The sequence below is a fragment of the Sinohyriopsis cumingii genome, chromosome 14 (assembly GCF_028554795.1).
Source record: "Sinohyriopsis cumingii isolate HCF-2022 chromosome 14, ASM2855479v2, whole genome shotgun sequence".
In the NCBI taxonomy this organism is placed as follows: Eukaryota; Metazoa; Mollusca; class Bivalvia; order Unionida; family Unionidae; genus Sinohyriopsis; species Sinohyriopsis cumingii.
In genome coordinates this window covers 90,785,371-90,805,902 of record NC_142974.1, presented here as the reverse complement: position 1 = coordinate 90,805,902, position 20,532 = coordinate 90,785,371, and the positions used below count along the sequence as shown (strand labels likewise).

The following is a 20,532-nucleotide window of genomic DNA, read 5'->3' as shown; positions in this document are numbered from 1 at the left end:
TTGTTAAATGGTAGTGTTTATACATAATTAGCCATCAAAGTTGGCATGGAGGCCAGAGCCTGCATGTTAAATGGTAGTGTTGGCATGGAGGCCAGGGCCTGCATGTTCAGTGGTAGTGTTGGCATGGAGGCCAGGGCCCGCATGTTAAATGGTAGTGTTTGTACATAATTAGCCATCAGAGCTGGCATGGAGGCCAGGGCCTGCATGTTAAATGGTAGTGTTGGCATGAAGGCCAGGGCCTGCATGTTAAATGTTAGTGTTGGCATGGAGGCCAGGGCCTGCATGTTCAATGGTAGTGTTGGCATGGAGGCCAGGGCCCGCATGTTAAATGGTAGTGTTTGTACATAATTAGCCATCAGAGCTGGCATGGAGGCCAGGGCCTGCATGTTAAATGGTAGTGTTGGCATGGAGGCCAGGGCCTGCATGTTAAATGGTAGTGTTGGCATGGAGGCCAGGGCCTGCATGTTAAATGGTAGTGTTGGCATGGAGGCCAGGGGCTGCATGTTAAATGGTAGTGTTTGTACATAATCAACCATTAAAGTTGGCATGGAGGCTAGGGCCTGCACGTTGAGCCCACAAACCATTGCTGTAAAATGTGACCTTGACCCCAAGGTATTGAGTCCAAACTTTTTTTAAATACTGTGTTGATGGAGGAAATCAAAAAAGTGTATTCCTTTGTCTTTTATGTGCTTACAAATGAGCCCCAAGGCAACATAATATGGCACTGCATAAAAACAGTTGATATATGCTCAATGCTGAGCACTACAATTGTCAGGCAGTGGGTAGCAGATATGACCTCCATGGCATGTAAAAAAAATGGCAAAAACAGCATGGTTTGGTAATATTTGAACATACATCAGAATGATACTAAAAGTGATTCTCGACATACAACTGAAGAAATCTGCGCTTTTATTTCTTGTATAAATACCCTTTATTTCCATCAAAGTGATGATCTGGAAAATGATGTTTTTTTAATTCTCTTAATGTTTCTTATAGTGAAGTAAACTTAAAGAAATGTCATGGTGTCCTCAGTCTTTACAAAAACCTAACTTTCTTAACAGTTACGTTATTTTTACATACCTCTGAATAACTTTCTTAACAGTTACATTATTTTCACATACCTCTGAATGCTAACCAAAAAAAATAAAATTAATGTGCAACATAATTTTTGATCACTTGACCATTGCTTTCACTACTTATATTTTCTCCAACCAATGGAAATATTGTTAATGCTTCAATCAAAAGATTGATGAATGAGAAATTTTCTGATAATTTCCTCAAGATGAGAAGTTGGTGAAGAATATTCATGTACAAATAATTGTGGAACAGCCATTTATGAGGACTTTTTTGTTTCCAATTGATTTGCATAAATATATCAAATATCAATAATTTTTCAAAATTATGATTAACCTCAGAGATTTCTAGTTATTCTCACACTTTTTGACAAATTTTCAAGTGCAAATCCGATAGTTTTCTAGAAAATCAAGGAAGCATGAAATACAAGCATTCATGTTAGACAACTCTAATACTTATGTATAGCTACAAAGTTAGGCTTTCTCATTCATAAATGTACATGACTCAATCCACTACAACATTCAATGTGCATTAGGTCTGTAATCATGTTATTATATAATTATTTGGTCATAATGTGGATACACTAATGAATAATTAAAAACATGTCTGAAGATATTGGTTAATTATTTGTACATGTGAGAAAAAAGGCGATACAAAGACAAAATTCTAATAAAAGACAATTCATCCTAGCAGTCAAAATAAAGTTAAACTGATTAGAGTGGAGAACAACTTTAAGTCTAAATATTAAGAAAATCATAATGAACAACATTCTATCACACAACAACATTCTATCACACAACTGAATATTTTAGTGTCCAGATCAGGCAGGTGCAACTTCTTCCAGGGCACAGGCTGGATAAGCGTTTTTAAAAATCACACCTTATGATATAAATAAGCAGATAAAACCAGATCACGGGTTACAGGCTGCACATGCCAGGTTTATAAGATGGTCAGTCAAAGGTGATGTCCTGTTGAAAAACAGCCACCAAATGTTCTATCCAGGGATGTTCTAGGAGGACAACACTCTGTCTAGTCACCATGCAGTCACAAAACTCACCAGACAAAATCTGGACTTTAGAGTTAAATGCAAGTCAGTTTTGAGAAACAAAAGAAATTAAAACTTGTTCCTCATGTTTCCAAAAGTAGCAAAAAGAAATGTTGGATTTGGGATGGAAGTTATATTGCTCCAAAGATTTCATTAAACAGGACAGTCTCACACTCTCATGGAGTAACACTAGGAACACTTCTTAAGAAGTGTAGTTCTGGCAGCTACCAGAATTTTAAATGCTTCCTCACTCCCTGGGGCAACACTTTTATCTGGGTGTAGCAGGACTGCAAGTCTTCTGTAGGCTTTGTTTACATCATCCCTGCAAAATAGAATTTTTTCTTTTATAATAAGCCTGATAGCCCTTAACCATAATTTCAATATTAACTTATCATACTGATAGCCCTTAACCATAATTTCAATATTAACTTGATCATATTGATAGCTATTAACCATAATTTCAATATTAACTTGATCATATTGATAGCCCTTAACCATACTTTCAATATAAACTTGATCATATTGATAGCCCTTAACCATACTATCAAAATTAACTTGATCATATTGATAGCCCTTAACATACTTTCAATATTAACTTGACCATATTGATAGCCCTTAACCATACTATCAATATTAACTTGACCATATTGATAGTCCTTAACATCACTTTCAATATTAACTTGACCATATTGATAGCCCTTAACCATACTTTCAATATTAACTTGACCATATTGATAGCCCTTAACATACTTTCAATATTAACTTGATCATATTGATAGGCCTTAACCATAATTTCAATATTAAAACTTGATCATATTGATAGCCCTTAACCATAATTTCAATATTAACTTGACCATACTGATAGCCCTTAACATACTTTCAATATTAACTTGATCATATTGATAGCCCTCAACCATACTTTCAATATTAACTTGACCATATTGATAGCCCTTAACATACTTTCAATATTAACTTGATCCTACTGATAGGCCTTAACCATAATTTCAATATTAAAACTTGATCATATTGATAGCCCTTAACCATACTATCAATATTAACTTGACCATATTGATAGTCCTTAACATACTTTCAATATTAACTTGACCATATTGATAGCCCTTAACCATACTTTCAATATTAACTTGACCATATTGATAGCCCTTAACCATACTTTCAATATTAACTTGAAAATATTGATAGCCCTTAACCATACTTTCAATATTAACTTGACCATATTGACAACGGGCAACTATAACTTACAAATCAGTAATTTTATACAGATATATACAAATATTTGCTGACAGTTTCCATACAAAATTATTATTTCTTTTATTTAAAAATGTCCAAAATAACATGTCTGGATGGAATTAGGTAGTTAGCAGTATGTACAAATTGTATTCCTGAGTAAAGGAAATACAAAACCATGACCACGATCACAGACATCACATACATACCACTAATATTGTAAATCTTGTTATTATTTTTGGAATTGGAAAATTTAAAAAATAACGCACCAAGAAATAGAAATGTATACATGTGCCCTGGATGCCTCTGTCAAGATGATGTAAACAAGAGGCAAAGTTCAAAATCAAACTGAAGCCAAAACTCCATACTGTTTTGCCAGAAAACAGTAAACATTAAACCTTACCTAGGTTTTTTTAATTTAAAGGGACAACCAAATTTGTTTTCAATCCATTCAGTGTTTCAAAAGCTATGGATTGAAAATAAAATAGGTAGGCTAAGGTCTGCAGAAAAAGTCAAACTTGTTCCACGTTTTCTAGATGAAAAGCCTCATACCAAACATAACTAATTCACAAACCCTTAAAAAGTAGCTGACAGGAAACAAAATTGAAATGCAAAGTATAATGGGATCTGAACTCCATAAAATTTTGCCATATATATGGAAGGAACAAAATGAAATGACACTTTATTGAAACTGTGTAATTGCAAAATATGGTATGTATTCTGGGTTGAAAATATTTGTGAAAATATAATTCTGCTAAGATTGCATGATGCAAATAATTGCAGTACATTTACATATTTATTTACTTATACATGTAAAGAACACATCTCCATCTTTGGAAACAAGACACTGCTACCTGTGAAAATGTTATATGTAAGATAATTAGTTCATGTTAATTTTACTTTCCCACAAAAAGATAACCAAATACAACCCAGTCTGAGAAAAGTGAGTACAAAATCTTAAAATAGATTTTCCTTCCCATCAATTTTTTTAATTTGAACCAGTCTGTATACTTGATGCAGACACTTTCAACCTATTAATACAATTCCAGGGTCTATTCAAGTACTAACAATTTAGGGGGGAAATCCCCTCCATTTGAAAGAAAATGTGTGATTTTCTAAATATAGTGGTGATTTGTTGAAGTAATTAAGCGGAATGTTTGCAAATATTTTGCATGCTTTTAAAACATTCAGTTGAATTTTTTACATAACTTTTATAGCAATGTACAAAAGCCCCCACAATCACATTTCCTATAAAGAAAACCTGTAATTCCACAGCTGTAGGTTTGAAATTATTGCCTGGCCAAGATTTCAAATTCATTATTTTGTGATAGAGTAATAGTGCATGATTTAAACACTGAATTATTTATTATTAATTGCATATAAAACTGGAAGATGCTTGTAAGAAGAGTGAATCTGACTTCACTGAGACCAAATCGTTTTTTCCAACCCAATGGTCACATCATGAGGTAAACAAATTACATTCTTTGCAATAATATTTATCTTGCTGCAGTGGTCATTATTCTCTGAATCTGGCTATGGTCATTATTCTCTGAATTTGGTTATGGACATTAGTCTCTGAATTTGGTTATGGACATTAGTCTCTGAATTTGGTTATGGTCATTAGTCTCTGAATCTGGCTATGGTCATTATTCTCTGAATTTGGTTATGGACATTAGTCTCTGAATTTGGTTATGGACATTAGTCTCTGAATTTGGTTATGGACATTATTCTCTGAATTTGGCTATGGTCATTATTCTCTGAATTTGGTTATGGACATTATTCTCTGAATCTGGCTATGGTCATTATTCTCTGAATTTGGTTATGGACATTAGTCTCTGAATTTGGCTATGGTCAGTATTCTCTGAATTTGGTTATGGACATTAGTCTCTGAATTTGGCTATGGTCAGTATTCTCTGAATTTGGCTATGGTCAGTATTCTCTGAATTTGGCTATGGTCATTATTTTCTGAATAAGTGTTATGCACACCAACATTCTTTGGAAAACATAAATGACATGTTTGATGGTCTTTATACCTGTGCTCTGATCGGAAAGATTGCTCTTGCTATCACTGATTGGAAAGTGGTCCTTTATCGTCATTGGTAGGGAAGGATCATCTTGCTGCCATTGACTGGGAAGGAGACCTCTTGCCTTCACTGAGTGTGAAGGGTTTTCTTGATTGGTTGAAGAAGCAAGGGTCTTCTTGCTTTCATTGATTGGGAGGGAGTCTTCTTGTCCTCATTTAATGGAAGAGGTCCTCTTGCCTTCATTGATGGGGAAAGGGTCCTCCTGACTTCCCTGATAGAGACGGGTTCTCTTGACTTTAATGATGGGGAAGTGCCTTTATGATTTAAATGATGGGGAAGAATACTTCTGCTTTCACTTATAAGGAAGCAACTTTGCGCCTTCATTGAAGGACTCCTCCTGCTTGCATGGATGGGGAAGTGGTCCTCTTGCCTTCATTGACTGGGAATAGGTCCTCTTACCTTCATTTACTGGTAAGAGGTCATCTTATCTTCACTGACTGGAAAGGGGTCCCCTTGCAGGCTTTGATTGAGAAGTGGTCCTCTTGCCTTCATTGATGCATGATTGTTTATTGGAGTTTTAAATGTGAGGTTTACAGATGCTATGAAATCCATGAAAACTGGTTCTCCACAAATAAAAGTGAATTCACAGTATAATTACAGTGGACATTATAGCTTCTGTTTAACTTAAGGTTACAACTTGCTATTGATCTATGACAGTGACATGGAACTGCAATACTTTGTAGCAATGTGGAAAGGGTAGTCTTGCTTTCATTAGTAGGGAAGTGGTCCTCTTGCTTTCATTGATGAATCATTGTTCATTGGGGTTAAATATATGGTTTATAGACATTACATCCATGAAAACTGGTTCCTCAGAAATAAAAGTGAATTCACAGTATAGTTACAGAAGACATTTTAGCTGCCATTTTACTTAAGGCAACAGCTTGCTATCTAGGTATGACAGTGACATGGACTGCTATACTTACTTTGTGGCTCCAAGCTGAAGTCCTAATCTATCATATGCTATCTAGGTATGACAGTGACATGGACTGCTATACTTACTTTGTGGCTCCAAGCTGAAGTCCTAATCTATCATATGCTATCTAGGTATGACAGTGACATGGACTGCTATACTTACTTTGTGGCTCCAAGCTGAAGTCCTAATCTATCATATGCTATCTAGGTATGACAGTGACATGGACTGCTATACTTACTTTGTGGCTCCAAGCTGAAGTCCTAATCTATCATATGCTATCTAGGTATGACAGTGACATGGACTGCTATACTTACTTTGTGGCTCCAAGCTGAAGTCCTAATCTATCATATGCTATCTAGGTATGACAGTGACATGGACTGCTATACTTACTTTGTGGCTCCAAGCTGAAGTCCTAATCTATCATATGCTATCTAGGTATGACAGTGACATGGACTGCTATACTTACTTTGTGGCTCCAAGCTGAAGTCCTAATCTATCATAATCACTTTTGGCATTCTTCAGTCTCTGAATAGCCTCAATCTGATCTTTAGTGTAGCCAAGCTGGGTCTGAATAGGAATTTTCTTGCCTCCATTTTCTAAAGCAGATACAACACCTTCAAATAATGCCTGAAATTGGAATAAATTCATGTCACCTTTATTACTTAATTTAATAAATAACAACTGTACTTTCAACTTTGCATAATTACATTGATAATGCACTCAAAAAGTATTATACTTTGCCAGTTATAACCTTCAGCTGTTTTGCCTTTCAAGATAATGGGCATTTGGAGTGACAGTCCCAAGAATTATCAGGAACATTCAAAACTGTGTTAAGCAGCCTCTATTCGAAGAAAAAGAAATAGTTTTCTGGTGAGAGGACAACACACTGCTTGATACTACTTGTAAGATGTGTCATTAAGGCAGAAAGGTCAGAACAAATCTGACCAAAGTGTATGATAAACTCCTCTTTCTTCACTCAAAAAGATAACCTACACCTGAGTCAACAATAGACTAACAGAGTACGACATTTAGCATGCAGCTGTAGACCAATAGAAAATGATCAGAATTTATGGCAATGTTTTTTGTCTGTTCAGCTCTGACACAGCTCAGTTTCTGTCAAACTAGTTCTTTGGGATAACTTTTTTCTTCATTTTAAATGAAACTTTCATTGCTTTCCTTGAGGAACTAAAACACACCAAAATTGTGTAAACAAAACCAGTTTCTTATGGTTGAGTTTATATGTTCCCATTATACCTATCTGATTGGCACTGTTTACTTACATGTTTGAGTTGTAAAATTTATAATTAACAGAAACAGTTAACTGGTTTATTTGAAATAGTTAAAAGTGTCATCTGCAAAAAATATAATCCATTTTTATTTAAGTACTTCCAGTTTGTCATAAGCATGCTAAATCATACAAGAATTAAAGACTGCTCTGGTGGCCTAGTGGTTAGAGTGTCCAGCTTGGAAGCGAGAGGTTGTGGGTTCGAACACCAGCCGAGTTATACCAAAGACTTACAAAACTGGTACTAACAGCTGCTTTGCTAGCTGCTTAGCATTAAGAGGTTAGTGTTAGGACTGGTCAGCCTGGTGTCAGAATAATTGACTGGGTGGAATATCATACTACATGTCTGCGTCATGATGCCCCAGTGCTAGACATCACTATAAACTGCCACAGTGCAGACATCATAGTGATATGACTGAAAAATTGTTAAAGCTACATTAAAAATCCTAATCACACATACATACACACACACAAGAATTAAAAAAATGTAACAAACATTATAATGAATGTCACACATTTTGCCACTAGTTGTAAACATTTATAAGGTAGCAAAAAACTCTTTCTAAAGTAATACCATAAAAGACTATGCAGACTATTGAAGAAAAATAAACTACATGTTGCTAACATAGTTCTTGGTGCATACAATTTTGTTCCAGTCTGGCATATTTTGTCATCGAGAGCAATGTCAATAATTTTGCCATTTTGCAACCTACAGTCATCATTCAAGCACCATAGGGACGCTGTCAAACAGATTGAAAAAAAAACATTAGTTCATATTAGAAAATGCATTTATTAAAATTTGATGACTCTTTCTGCACTAAAATTATATTGAGAAGATCAGGAACAAAGGTGCCATTTCATGCAGAAGCTGACCTGGAAAATGTCATTGATTCCTTGTCCAGACTGGGCAGAAGTCTCAAAATACTGGTATCCTTTACTGTCTGCCCACAACCTGCCTTCTGTCTCATCCACAACACGCTTACGGTCAATCTAAAATATACACATACGCCAAAGAAATAGACTTATCGTCAATCTAACATACACATACATGACAGAAACAAGTGAAAGCAAAACCTGAGCCATGCTCTTATGATGGTCGCTTTCCAGAATAACTTATTGTTATTCAAAACTGAGCCAAATCCAATGTAAACTATGACATGTACTTTAAGCCTATGATATTAACTTCTCATTTCCTACTTGATTCTTTCTTATACTGGTGTTTAGCTAATCTACCCCACCCCCTGAAGTATAGTAAATACTGTCCATTCATCTATCTGTTGCCCTTTTTCCAGCTCTTCTCCTAAACTACATGGTTCAATATCAATGAACTTTTTATTTTCCTTCTGATACTTCTAACATGTGCCTAAGGGGTATTAATTATGGCTCCCTCTCTAGAGGTCCTAAGGAAGCAGGGGTGATGGATTAAAAATAAACAAATTTTAATTACAATTTGTTTTCAAAACATTAAAAAAAATAAAGCTTTAAAAATATTACAAATGTAGTCCTGGCATGAAGACAAATTTGTGAAGGATTGAGTGTGTTGGGGTTTGGGGTTGAGGTGAGAGGCTGTAAAGCCTTCCAATGATTGACTCACATAATAGAACAAATATTACATTACAAAATATTACAGTAGGTCTTCAGTTGTATCTGTCAACTTTATTCCAAACAAGTAATGTTATGCATATTTAATTTGCATTGTTTGTTTGTTAGCTTTTTTAATTTTTCCAATTTTTAAAAATTTCATTACATGCTGTTTATAACTTGAGATTTATATCTAGCAGTGACAATTTTGTAAAAAAAAATTTTTTCTTTGAGTGAGGATCATTTTCTAAAGCTGAGTCAAGGGCATTGGTTTTTTTTGTGGGGGTTGTAGCTAGACTATGTGATGATTGTCATATGTTTTATTGTGATTTGGTAAGAGACTTTCTAATTATAACTAATATCCTTCTAAAACAATGTACTTTTGACCCTTATATGGGATCTCTTTTTAGGTCTAAATTTAAAATATAAATTTTGTTTATTTGAAAATTAGTCATTTGTGCTGGAATTTTATTTATTCAAATTATTTAATTCAAATGATTCTTCTCTTGATATACAAAGTGCTCATCAAAAATAACATTCTTGGAAACATACTTGAACTGATACTGGAATTTCAAATAAGGATTTTAATTCTTGGATTTTTGTGACCACAGCAGGCACATTAACATATTTAATGTTGGATTTAATTTGGATTTCCACTCAAGTTTATTCAGAACTTTAAAATATTAGGGTCTATAAGTCTTGGATTATTGAGATTTGATTTGCAATACTGTAAGTTCTTTTTTTATATAAAATGTTCACTCTGTATTCTAGGGAAATAAATTATTTGATAAATTTTAGTTTGTTGCTTCTCACTCTTTTTTATTACTTATTTTAAGACCATAGAGTCATAACAGTAAGAATAAGTGATGACAATGGTCTAAAAAATAAGTCTGTGTGTGTGTGTATGTGTATCTGTCCAGGGGTGGGGTGGTGGCAATAATAGGGAGGAAAGGCAATATATAAAAACAAATAAAGTAGAAGTACACTCAAACCAATCAACAGTGGCCACCTGTAGGCAAAGGCAAAACTGGCCTTTGTATGCAAGTGACCTATGTACACAGGTTCACCTTTCAAACTACTTGTAGAGCAAATGTCATCCACCAAATATAGTATCAACATTATTATTATTATTATTTTTTATATGAATTATTATACTATTAAGACTGTTTTATGTGCACTATTCAACAAAATCATATAACACACAAAATTACTGTATCCTGCTCACCTTAATCCACCCTATAAATGAAATCATTACTGAATTCAAATCTACAATGATCTTAGTTTGCTTTGTGCACCATGACTAAACAATAATTTTACTACTAATTGACAGATTATATATGACTGTAAAACAGATGACTGACCAGCCAGCTTATATTAATTAGGCTTCATTCTTCACAAACAATATCTTGATTAGCCAGTTGCTCAACTTGCTGAAATTAAAGACAGTATTCTTTTATGTGAGAGACCTGTAATGAATAAAAAAGTATGTCGCTATTCTTTGTGACCTGTGAACCAAAACTTCACCTTCCTTTGGAAACTAGTTTTAAATACTGAGTGACCCATGACTCTAATGAAAATGCTTAGTAATCCATTGGATCTGAGTGCACATGATTCCCATTTCTGCTGTGATCACATGACTTGCATTTCTACTGTGATCACATGACTCATATTTCTGATGTGATCACATGACTCCCATTTCTACTGTGATCACATGACTCATATTTCTGATGTGATCACATGACTCCCATTTCTGCTGTGATTACATGACTCCCATTTCTGCTGTGATCACATGACTACATTTTTTTAATACTATCCAACAAAAATCTTCTTCAATGCTTTCCTATTAAAAATAAAAACTGCCTCACTTTTGAACCCAACATATTGACACCTTTGAGTGGAATATCAAGCAAGATATGAAATGTTTACATATCAATTCATATGATATGCCTATGTCTAGTTGTTGTTGTTGTTATGGGGTTTAACGCCATTTTTCAGCACACGATAGGCTATATATGGCGGCCAGTATTAATGGTGGAGGAAGAACCTGGGAAAACCCAGGAAAGAACCACCAACCCATGAGAAGCTACGTGAATGCTTTCTCACATATCTACATTGGCTGAATCTGAGACTCGAACCGGCGCAGACAGAGGTGAGATGGCAGTGATCCGTAATGGCGAACGCTTTAGACCACTCGGTCACTCCTATGTCTAGTTATGCTTTGCTCATCAAACAAAAGTTTAACTTCCACAGTATGAGTACTGTGTTGATAGAGAGAGAAACCACTGCTGGTTAGGAAACACCTGGACACTGACCCTAGAAGGCAGGTGATTGATACACACAGGATACTGACATAGGAAATTTGAGGGGGGGGGGAATTAGGATAGCCACTGAGACCAGATGACCACTACCCAAGTATGTACAAGAGACTGTTAGGACAGACATCTCTATTTGTGATGGTAAGTCATCAAAGTTAAATTTGCTGTCTTAATAGTACTTTATCATATTTCAAGAATTCATAAGAAATCACGACCAAAAAAGATCTATTTTAACTACTGCTCAAGCTTTCTTTAAATTAAATTCTACTCTATGTGCAACCATTTTTCTTTCTTAATTTCTTTTATAAATGGAAGCATCACAATAGTTATTCCCAATATTTACAATAAAAACTGCAAAAAAATGTAAAAAAGGCAGGTCAGCAAAGATATTTGCTCATCATTATAGATGAATGGAATGACCCTGATGTTAATCAAGACTGTTATACTTACTTTATTAGCAACTACAATAACAGTGATGTTATCTGCCTCAGCCTGGTTCCCCATCTCATTTCTCAGTTCAGCCAGCCAAGAATCCAGGGCTTCAAAGCTTGATCGATCTGTGACATCATATACTAAAATGGCCCCCTGGGTATCTTGGTAAAACTCATTTCGTACCTGAAAATACAATTAATCACTTTAATTCTGCATGGGAAGATATAAACTTTGCCAGCCTGTACTGTAATATATTAGAACAGATGTTTGCCTCTAATACAAGATTTTTGTACTTTCTCCTATAGCATTCTTCAGAAAGACTTGCATGAAACATATTACAATAAATACCAATGATGCCAACCATTTGTTAAATGTTGAATAAGGGAATATACATGGTTTTCGCAAAATTAAAGTCAATCTAACTGATAATCACCATTTTCTGTTAATAACTGAGGATAACTAGAAAGACTATGGTGTTAATTTCTGAATGAAAACAGGTATATGTATCAATTTTTCCATATTACATACTGTACATAATGTTGAGTATTGACTGTACTTATACGATTCCAGTGGGTCAGTAATTGCATGAAGAAATATCAGATTCTCAAGGACAGAGTTTGTCATGTTTAAACAGGCACAATGTGTTATCAGATTCTCAAGGACAGAGTATGTCATGTTTAAACAGGCACAATGTGTTATCAGATTCTCAAGGACAGAGTTTGTCATGTTTAAACAGGCACAATGTGTTATCAGATTCTCAAGGACAGAGTATGTCATGTTTCAACAGGCACAATGTGTTATCAGATTCTCAAGGACAGAGTATGTCATGTTTAAACAGGCACAATGTGTTATCAGATTCTCAAGGACAGAGTATGTCATGTTTAAACAGGCACAATGTGTTATCAGATTCTCAAGGACAGAGTTTGTCATGTTTAAACAGGCACAATGTGTTATCAGATTCTCAAGGACAGAGTATGTCATGTTTAAACAGGCACAATGTGTTATCAGATTCTCAAGGACAGAGTATGTCATGTTTAAACAGGCACAATGTGTTATCAGATTCTCAAGGACAGAGTTTGTCATGTTTAAACAGGCACAATGTGTTATCAGATTCTCAAGGACAGAGTATGTCATGTTTAAACAGGCACAATGTGTTATCAGATTCTCAAGGACAGAGTTTGTCATGTTTAAACAGGCACAATGTGTTATCAGATTCTCAAGGACAGAGTTTGTCATGTTTAAACAGGCACAATGTATTATCAGATTCTCAATGACAGAGTTTGTCATGTTTAAACAGGCACAATGTGTTATCAGATTCTCAAGGACAGAGTATGTCATGTTTAAACAGGCACAATGTATTATCAGATTCTCAAGGACAGAGTGTCATGTTTAAACAGGTACAAGGTGTTATCAGATTCTCAAGGACAGAGTATGTCATGTTTAAACAGGCACAATGTAGTATCAGATTCTCAAGGACAGAGTTTGTCACGTTTAAACAGGCACAATGTGTTATCAGATTCTCAAGGACAGAGTTTGTCATGTTTAAACAGTCACAATGTATTATCAGATTCTCAAGGACAGAGTGTCATGTTTAAACAGGCACAATGTAGTATCAGATTCTCAAGGACAGAGTTTGTCATGTTTAAACAGGCACAATGTGTTATCAGATTCTCAAGGACAGAGTATGTCATGTTTAAACAGGCACAATGTGTTATCAGATTCTCAAGGACAGAGTATGTCATGTTTAAACAGGCACAATGTGTTATCAGATTCTCAAGGACAGAGTATGTCATGTTTAAACAGGCACAATGTGTTATCAGATTCTCAAGGACAGAGTATGTCATGTTTAAACAGGCACAATGTGTTATCAGATTCTCAAGGACAGAGTATGTCATGTTTAAACAGGTACAATGTATTATCTTTTATCATTAGCATTAATGTAATAATTGCAAAATGTATATTTACTGCATGTCCCTCCGATTTTTCATACAAGTTCTGACTATTGCTAGGAGAGTAGAAGAATATGGTCAATCAAGTAATTAATGCAATTTTAGCATTTATTTCTGTAAGTACTTATACTTCTACAAATAATTAAGCAGGTAACAAAAACTGAGTCAAGATGCACTACTGGTCCAGAAATTACTTGTGTCAATGGCTGTACATGTTTTACCAAGCTGGTAGGGCTCAAAATAATTTTATGTCATCATCAGTGTAAGAAATGCTTTTTCTACATAAAATTTATCACAAATTTAAAACGCATGCATTTAATAGCTGTCCATAGCATGTGAGTATAATAAAATATATTTCCTTTAATAGTTCCCTTTTAAGAGCTCCTAATGGACATAACAAAATTCAAAACAAATTATGCAGTGTAAACAAGAGATGATCAGTTTGACAGGGTAACTTTTTGAACAAACACATATACGAACTCATGATGTGATTGATTTTCAAACTTTCTTTTATCAAGACACTGGTTGGCATATTTTCTTAATTTCACCAGGTCTTGTGACCTGGTGAGTCATTTTATTTTGAAAATCAATTGGTTTAATCCACATTTTACATCATGACCAAGTCTAACTGTGTAAAGACAGGATTTGCATCAAAATGACATGTTAGTCTGAATATCACACTCACCTTAGACCATTTTATGGTATGTCGTAAAGTGAGTGCTCAACATAAAATGACGTTATAAATCAGCAATTTAATTTATTAGTTTGTTTATGTAATTATTTTATCATAACAACTTAAAGGTTAAATGTATTTTGTCCTTTTTACTGATTATATAAAACTGGTTGTAAACTGGTCATCAATTTATTTAGTATACCTTTAACCACTAACACCTGTATACATGTTGGTCTACACAGGATACTCACTTCATAAAATATGGGATGGCCTGCCATATCAAATATATTGACCTTAACATCTTTATCTTTCACTGTAACCCTGAAATTGGAAAGAATATACATGGAGTATTTAGGTATAAATTTGGTATAAAATGTTCACATTAATATCAACTGTATGTATTCATTTACAATAAATGTTCACATTAACATAAATTATACATATTCATGTACAATGCCACATCCCATGCTTGTACATATTTACAACACCACTGAACAAATGCTCATGCTTTTCAAATACACTACTGATAGATATATTTAATGAAAATTAACAATGTGAACAATATGAGTTTTAAATTAATTTACCATTTAGGTTTTTTTTGTTACATGGCAAATTTTAATAAATTTACCATTTAGGTTTTTTGTTACGTGATGAATGTCAGTACAATCTAAGCTGCCTTCAGCAGACACTTGTGGGTAGTGGTAAAAGTGAACTAATAAACAATGTTGCATCTCTCCATGAATTTGATGCAAAAGACCTTAAAAAGTGACTTTTTAACATGGGTACCTGCTTAAAAGAGGTGACCTTTAAGGCAGGTTCCATTCTACTGACTTGACAAGGACACAAGATGCATCATTAAAAAGCTCTGAAGACAATAAGATTTCAGTGTGATCATCTAGATTTATCATCCTTATGAAAGGTTATCTATGCATTGAGTACCAAAAAATAGGCATCCAATCTCATACTCACTTGGTCACTCCATAATCAATTCCAATTGTAGCCAAATATTTATGAACAAATCTCTTCTCACAATATCTTTTGATGATGCAGCTCTGAAAAATGTAAGAAAACTGTAGTTAAGTGATGCATTACCCTGTAAGTATAAATGTCAATACATTTAAGTGATGCATTACCCTGTAAGCATAAATGTCCTGTAAGACATAAATGTCAATACATTTAAGTGATGCATTACCCTGTAAGCTTAAATGTCAATGCATTTAAGTGATGCATTACCCTGTAAGCATAAATGTCAATACATGTAAGTGATGCATTACACTGTAAGCATAAATGTAAGACATATATGTCCTGTAAGACATAAATGTCAATACATTTAAGTGATGTATTACCCTGTAAGCATAAATGTCAATGCATTTAAGTGATGCATTACCCTGTAAGCATAAATGTCAATACATTTAAGTGATGCATTACCCTGTAAGCATAAATGTCCTGTAAGACATAAATGTCAATACATTTAAGTGATGCATTACCCTGTAAGCATAGCAACAGGCAGTTCGCTACTATTTATGAAAGACAAGTGCTAATTATAGGTAAACAATGAAATGCAGAAAACAGAAATAATATTATTCACCATTCATAGGCCATGTGCTTTGCTTTGTACACAAAACTGATAGATTTTAATACAAGTAAGCAAATGACCATCTTAAGTTTGAAAAACACAAGCAGAATGCTATCCAGGGGCAGAACATTAATAATTTAACAGTGTCTGGCAAGATAATGATTTATCATCTGGCCTTAGCCAGTCATTCCAATCATGTGGCAAGAGAATGCTTTACCCTCTGCACAGAGCCAGTCTTTCCAGTCATACTGGATATTTTAGTGATTGATGTCTGAGTTATTGCAGATTTACTGTATTTGAAAATAACTATTAATAGCAAGTGGCAATCTAGTGACACAAGCTGTAAGACTGTAATGTGTAGTATCTGCATAGTGGGGACAAATGAGAAACCTTCATTGCCAATTTTATAATTACAGTTTCTCATGATTAACTGTATAATGATGAATTTTATGCTATATCACATCTGCCAAGTAACTTGCCATCCACGATCTTATGTGGTGAAAAAATCACTGTACAACATTTAGCTGAACTGAATCTATTCAATTTTATTAATCTGATGTTATCATATGCATGATCATAAACTAACAAGTATGTTTGGACAGTAATTACGTTTTCATTGGATGATTGTTATTAATATAAATTGCTGGTCTATGGTTTATATTAAGAAATATGATTACTAAATCTGCGTCACTATCATTAAAAAAAATGCTATAAAACAACATGTTTATATGCCTGGTATCCACTGTTTGGGAGAAATCAGATCGGTTTTAGACAGACACACAGTAGATAGAAACAAACAAATAAACATAACCCTTTTGTCAGGTAGTCTTAGTTAAAAGCACACAAAAATGATTACGCTATAAAATGAGTGCACAAAAATATTGTAAGCTATACCTAGCCTTTTTAGCATGTAATGATATAATGCACCTATTATTTATGTTCAATAAAGAAAAACTGATAAAAATTAATCACACCTAATTATTATTAATGTGTGAAAAAAGAAACCTTTATATGTCAAATTAATCAGGTATGGAGAGTAAATATTAAGCGCTGTATTTTTTTTAAATGCCAGAGTAATACCATGCTATCAGATGTAAAACGGTCATGGAGCATATTTTATCTTAATGTCTTAGTTAACATTTGCTTAAATATCTCCATTATGGCATGTCAGTTGTCTGAAACAAGGCTAACCCCTGTAATGTCCAACTTAACATACTCAATGAGAAATCTCTTTTATGTGTCATGTTTTCTGGGCCTTTAGTTATCATGAATATCAATCAAGTTGGGGGAAAAACCTACAATAAAAAATCTTTTAAAGCTGTATGTGTTGACACAAATTCCACCATATTGGTAAGGTACATGAAAATGGAAATATCTCAAGCCGCTAACCTTATATCATGCAATATGCTATATACTTGTTAAGGGTGCAACATATTAAAAAGGTCTAAGTTTCCTCCAGAAAAGGTCACTTTTTGCTCAAACCAAAAGAATCTCATGATATATCACACTGCTTGTTTCTTATCTCTGTCATAACACTAGTGATTTATGCCTAACTTATCTGTTGCTTTCACTAGTTACTGGGGTTATTTACAGGGTTTTCCAGGATGACTACATGCATGCACATGGTATCATGTGCAGATGTAATTACCTTTTCAACTATTATCAAATTTCTGCTTTTCTATTGGCATCTTTTCACACTTTCTTTTGGCACCGAGCATAAAGTTGTTGATGAGCCAGATTTTTGTGAAACTGACAGAAAGTAAATATATTTAATTCTAAAAACAAAATAATAATAAAAAACATGGAATGAGTCATAGAATCCAGAGATTTTTCTACAATATCCTAATTGAGGCCTGTCATCCATGGATCTGGATATTTTTCACATAAAAAGGTAAAATGGAGAAAGTCTGAATCTGATTTACAAACTATGGATACAAAATTTACAAAGAAAAGATTACTGAACACTAAAATAGCCCTGGTTACCATGACTTTCTAGATTCATTGCTAGACTCATTATAGCAATTTCTCAAAGTCAATATAGTAAAGGATACCATTTTTTAAGCTCTGACTGGGAATTTTTACACTTAAATTGGAAATGTAGAAATAATTTGGCATTGGTAGTGGTACCAACATTCTGCCCCTACAATGACCCAGAAAAATTCCTGTATTTTCTTGGGCCACAAAAAGAGAAAAGAATGTGACATTATTAGCTCCATGCTCATTGTTATGACTGCAGAAAGAAAAACTAAATTGAAACCCATGGAACACTGAACTTACAAAGCACTCACTAGACATGCCTTGTTCCCTAAAGAAGAAAAAAGGAAATGGAATATGGTTATTTGTTTCTTATTCCATTGTCTTGGCAGATGTGTTTATTTAAAATTAAACTGACTAATTAAATAAAAAATAAAGAAACTTTAATCATTCCTTCTGGTTCCAAACACAATTATAAAAATGGCATGGTAAAGCCATTGAGAATTGTTATCTGGTTATAGATTAACATCATAAACAATCACATTTATCACTTTTCTGAAATATCTTAGATTTTCATTCTTTTATATTGAAAGTAAATATTTTATAGTAAATGAGCATTAGCAACCCTATAGCATTTAAATTGGTGACATAAACAGTATGCATATAATGCCCTAAATTATTGAAAGATAAAAACATGTTCCTTATTGGAACTTTAACTTTGTTCAAGGACAAAACATTTCAGAATTCCATAGAAAACCCAGCCTTGATGGTCAGATCCATAAATGAGTATATCAGCAATGAAAGCAAAAGTCAGAATAATATCTCATTTTTCCTAACTTTGGAATTTTAAATTATATTTTTGATATTCATCAAACAAATTATTATCTCATGCAACACAAACATAAACATGTGTAAAATGCACTCACATGAAGTTACGCCCTTACACAAACCATATCCATGATGTAACACAATACTGTCATTGTTACTCATTTTGCTTTTTACACAATATGGAGAAGCACCAAGTCAGTACACTGACCATTGGTGTGTGTCATCTGGATTTTTAACGTAGCTTTAACGAACCCACAACCTACTGCATCCGAGGCAGATGCTCTTAACACTAGGCCACTGGAGCGGTCTCGACCATTGGGATTTATGGTGAAAGTCATACAGTTCATGTAGGTGCATTTACTCAAAATAAATTTTAATTGTTGTTCTAAACTTTAATACTAACATAGTTAAATGAAAGCCTATTTAATCCTGAATATTAAATGCCTTGCACCTTAAATGCTGTTTTAAAAAAAAAAAACACACACACACACATTATTGATCTCTAAGGACTTTTACATGGTAGCCAGGTATTAAACTGGGTCAAGAAAGAGAATGTCAGGTCTATCATAATAAAAAATGGGGTAGTATTATTTGTTTTTAGCAGTTGCTGCATTCATTATGACATGACATCACAAGAAATTCAATCTGGCATGTACTGGATGACACCTTCAGATTAACCTACCGGTTGTCCAAAATGTCTGCATGACTTAGCATTGATTTTGCCATATTTGTCAGGGAGTGTGAATAATCACGAACTTCAAAAACTAATATGGCTGTATGAGAATCCAAATAAATTACAATACAGTTTCAATTATAGTACTAAAAGTTACTTCCATTGTAACACCACTCCGGTGGCCTAGTGGTTAGAGTGTCTGCCTCGGATGCACGAGGTCGTCGGTTCGATCCCCGGCCGAGTCATACCAAAGACTTGCAAAAATGGTACAAACAGCTGCCTTGCTTGGCGCTCAGCATTAAGAGGTTATTGCTAGGACTGGTCGGCCTGGTGTCAGGATAATGTGACTCAAGGGTAGGACATCATGCTACATATCTGTGGCATGATGTCCCAGTGCTAGACATCACTATAAACTGCCTCACTGCAGACATCGTAGCGATATAAATGAAAAATTATTAAAGCTACGTTAAAAATCCAAATCACACACACACTTCCATTGTAATTTGTAGATTTTGCCTCTTGAACATTATTTTGAAAACTAACCTTGCCAGTTTCCGCATTACCCATGCTGATGATCTTGATTCTGACAGATCTCTTCATTTTGGGCCTTATCCATGCAAAACCCCACAAACTTTCTATTTAAATCATTTCGTTGTGATTTCATAAAGAAAAAGAAAATGCTGTACGTCGCTGCTGTTATGTGCCACTAAGTAGTAAAGTACTGGAAATTGTCACCTGCGTGGCAGATGCCATCAAGCTAATGTGATTTTGATACAGTGTGTAAATTTTACAAGATTCTACATATTTTAACTAATATGTTGTGTGTAATCTCCTATTAACAATCACATCGTTTGCTTAGAAACCAATAGTGGCTGTTTTCACCGG

The 20,532-nt window shown here is 34.2% G+C and overlaps 1 protein-coding gene across 1 annotated transcript; it reads right to left on the bottom strand.

Moving 5' to 3' along the window:
- Positions 1 to 907: 907 nt before the first annotated feature.
- Positions 908 to 20,532, bottom strand: LOC149784365 (dnaJ homolog subfamily C member 27-like). The gene is made up of 7 exons (XM_089932424.1): positions 20,191 to 20,532; positions 15,566 to 15,648; positions 14,848 to 14,917; positions 11,993 to 12,157; positions 8,520 to 8,636; positions 6,828 to 6,988; positions 908 to 2,441 (listed from the first exon to the last, which is right to left on the bottom strand). Exons 1-7 carry the CDS (start codon positions 20,245 to 20,247, stop codon positions 2,309 to 2,311), a joined length of 786 nt encoding a protein of 261 aa, XP_089788550.1. The 5' UTR covers positions 20,248 to 20,532; the 3' UTR covers positions 908 to 2,308.

Excerpts from the sequence above, each read along its gene's own strand:
- LOC149784365 (XM_089932424.1), bottom strand. The coding sequence starts at position 20,247 with ATGAAGAGATCTGTCAGAATCAAGATCATCAGCATGGGTAATGCGGAA. Across the intron at positions 14,918-15,565 it reads ATTGATTATGGAGTGACCAA|GGTTACAGTGAAAGATAAAG; the intron begins GTGAGTATGAGA and ends TTCCAATTTCAG. Across the intron at positions 6,989-8,519 it reads GAATCAATGACATTTTCCAG|GCATTATTTGAAGGTGTTGT; the intron begins GTCAGCTTCTGC and ends TTCCAATTTCAG.